Source organism: Buceros rhinoceros, unplaced genomic scaffold, assembly GCF_000710305.1.
Source record: "Buceros rhinoceros silvestris isolate BGI_N320 unplaced genomic scaffold, ASM71030v1 scaffold13155, whole genome shotgun sequence".
NCBI classification, from domain to species: domain Eukaryota; kingdom Metazoa; phylum Chordata; class Aves; order Bucerotiformes; family Bucerotidae; genus Buceros; species Buceros rhinoceros.
Window position 1 is genome coordinate 35480 of NW_010411297.1, and position 940 is coordinate 36419.

General features: G+C 56.6%; 1 protein-coding gene across 1 annotated transcript in view; it reads right to left on the minus strand.

Annotated features, from left to right (window-relative positions):
* The window catches only part of DUSP27 (dual specificity phosphatase 27 (putative)), a 10761-nt gene extending 10082 nt beyond the window's left edge, over window positions 1–679 (minus strand). Inside the window, 2 exon segments of the mRNA XM_010135974.1 lie at window positions 534–567; window positions 569–679. Coding sequence (XP_010134276.1) covers window positions 534–567; window positions 569–679 — 145 coding nt within the window.
* Window positions 680–940: the final 261 nt, after the last annotated feature.

A 940-nucleotide genomic window follows, 5' to 3' on the forward strand; every position in this document is an offset into this window, starting at 1 on the left:
CATTCCTGGGGCCTCGTGCGGCTCCCTGGCTGCTGCCCAGTGAGCGCCAATGCCCTTCTTGCTGTGAGTAAGCACGCAGGAAGGCCAGGAAGGAAGGGGTGGCAGGGCAGAAACTCTATCTGTGTGTGGTGGCTGGAAGGAGCTGTACACAGCCAGAGCTGGACTGGAAAGAGCATCGGGGCAAGAAACATGAGACCTCTCCTCCCCAAACTGAAGTGCTCCTAAAGCTCAGGCCCAAAGGTGCTTTAAGTCTCGGGACTTTGCCCTTGTAATTAATCCTTTGTGGAGAGGCTGCTATGCCTAACCACCATAGCTCGGTTAGGAGCATGAATGTACAGCAGGTGACAGACACTTCCCTGGGTCCAGCCAGAGTGACTCCTGCCTCACCATGCTACAACAGCAGATCCAAAGGGCCACAACAGCCAGTCTCAGGCAGGGGGACCACAGCCATGTGCCACCAACAGGGCTGAGGAGCGGCTGCCGCTCACAAGGCAGCAAGTGGGAAGGCAGGGTAGCAAGGAAAGGGCACTTACCTCCTGTTCCTGGATGAGACCACCGGGAGTCCCTGGCAGAGGTGCGGTGAAGGAATCTATAGAAGAGAGCAGGAAACCTGGCAGGAAACAGTACTGAGGGAAAAGAAGTCAGCTGCCCCCTCTCGCTCCTTCTGTGGCTTCTTCATCAAGGGGCAGGACAACTGTCAGCACCAAACCTTTATCAGCTTTCTAAATATAGCGTTGTCCTGACGCTGGCTGCTGGATTGCACAGGGAAAGAATTCAGTGCCTCATAGACAGCAGCTGGTCAAGCACTTAACTCCTTCCCTGCTGTGGACTGGATCCTCCAACATTTCCCAGTTGCAGGAGGAGCCCAGAGAAGTGCCCAGAGCCAGTGAGGCTGGACCTCCGCCTGCAGGGAGCCTCCAGGCGAGTGGGCTCCCACCAG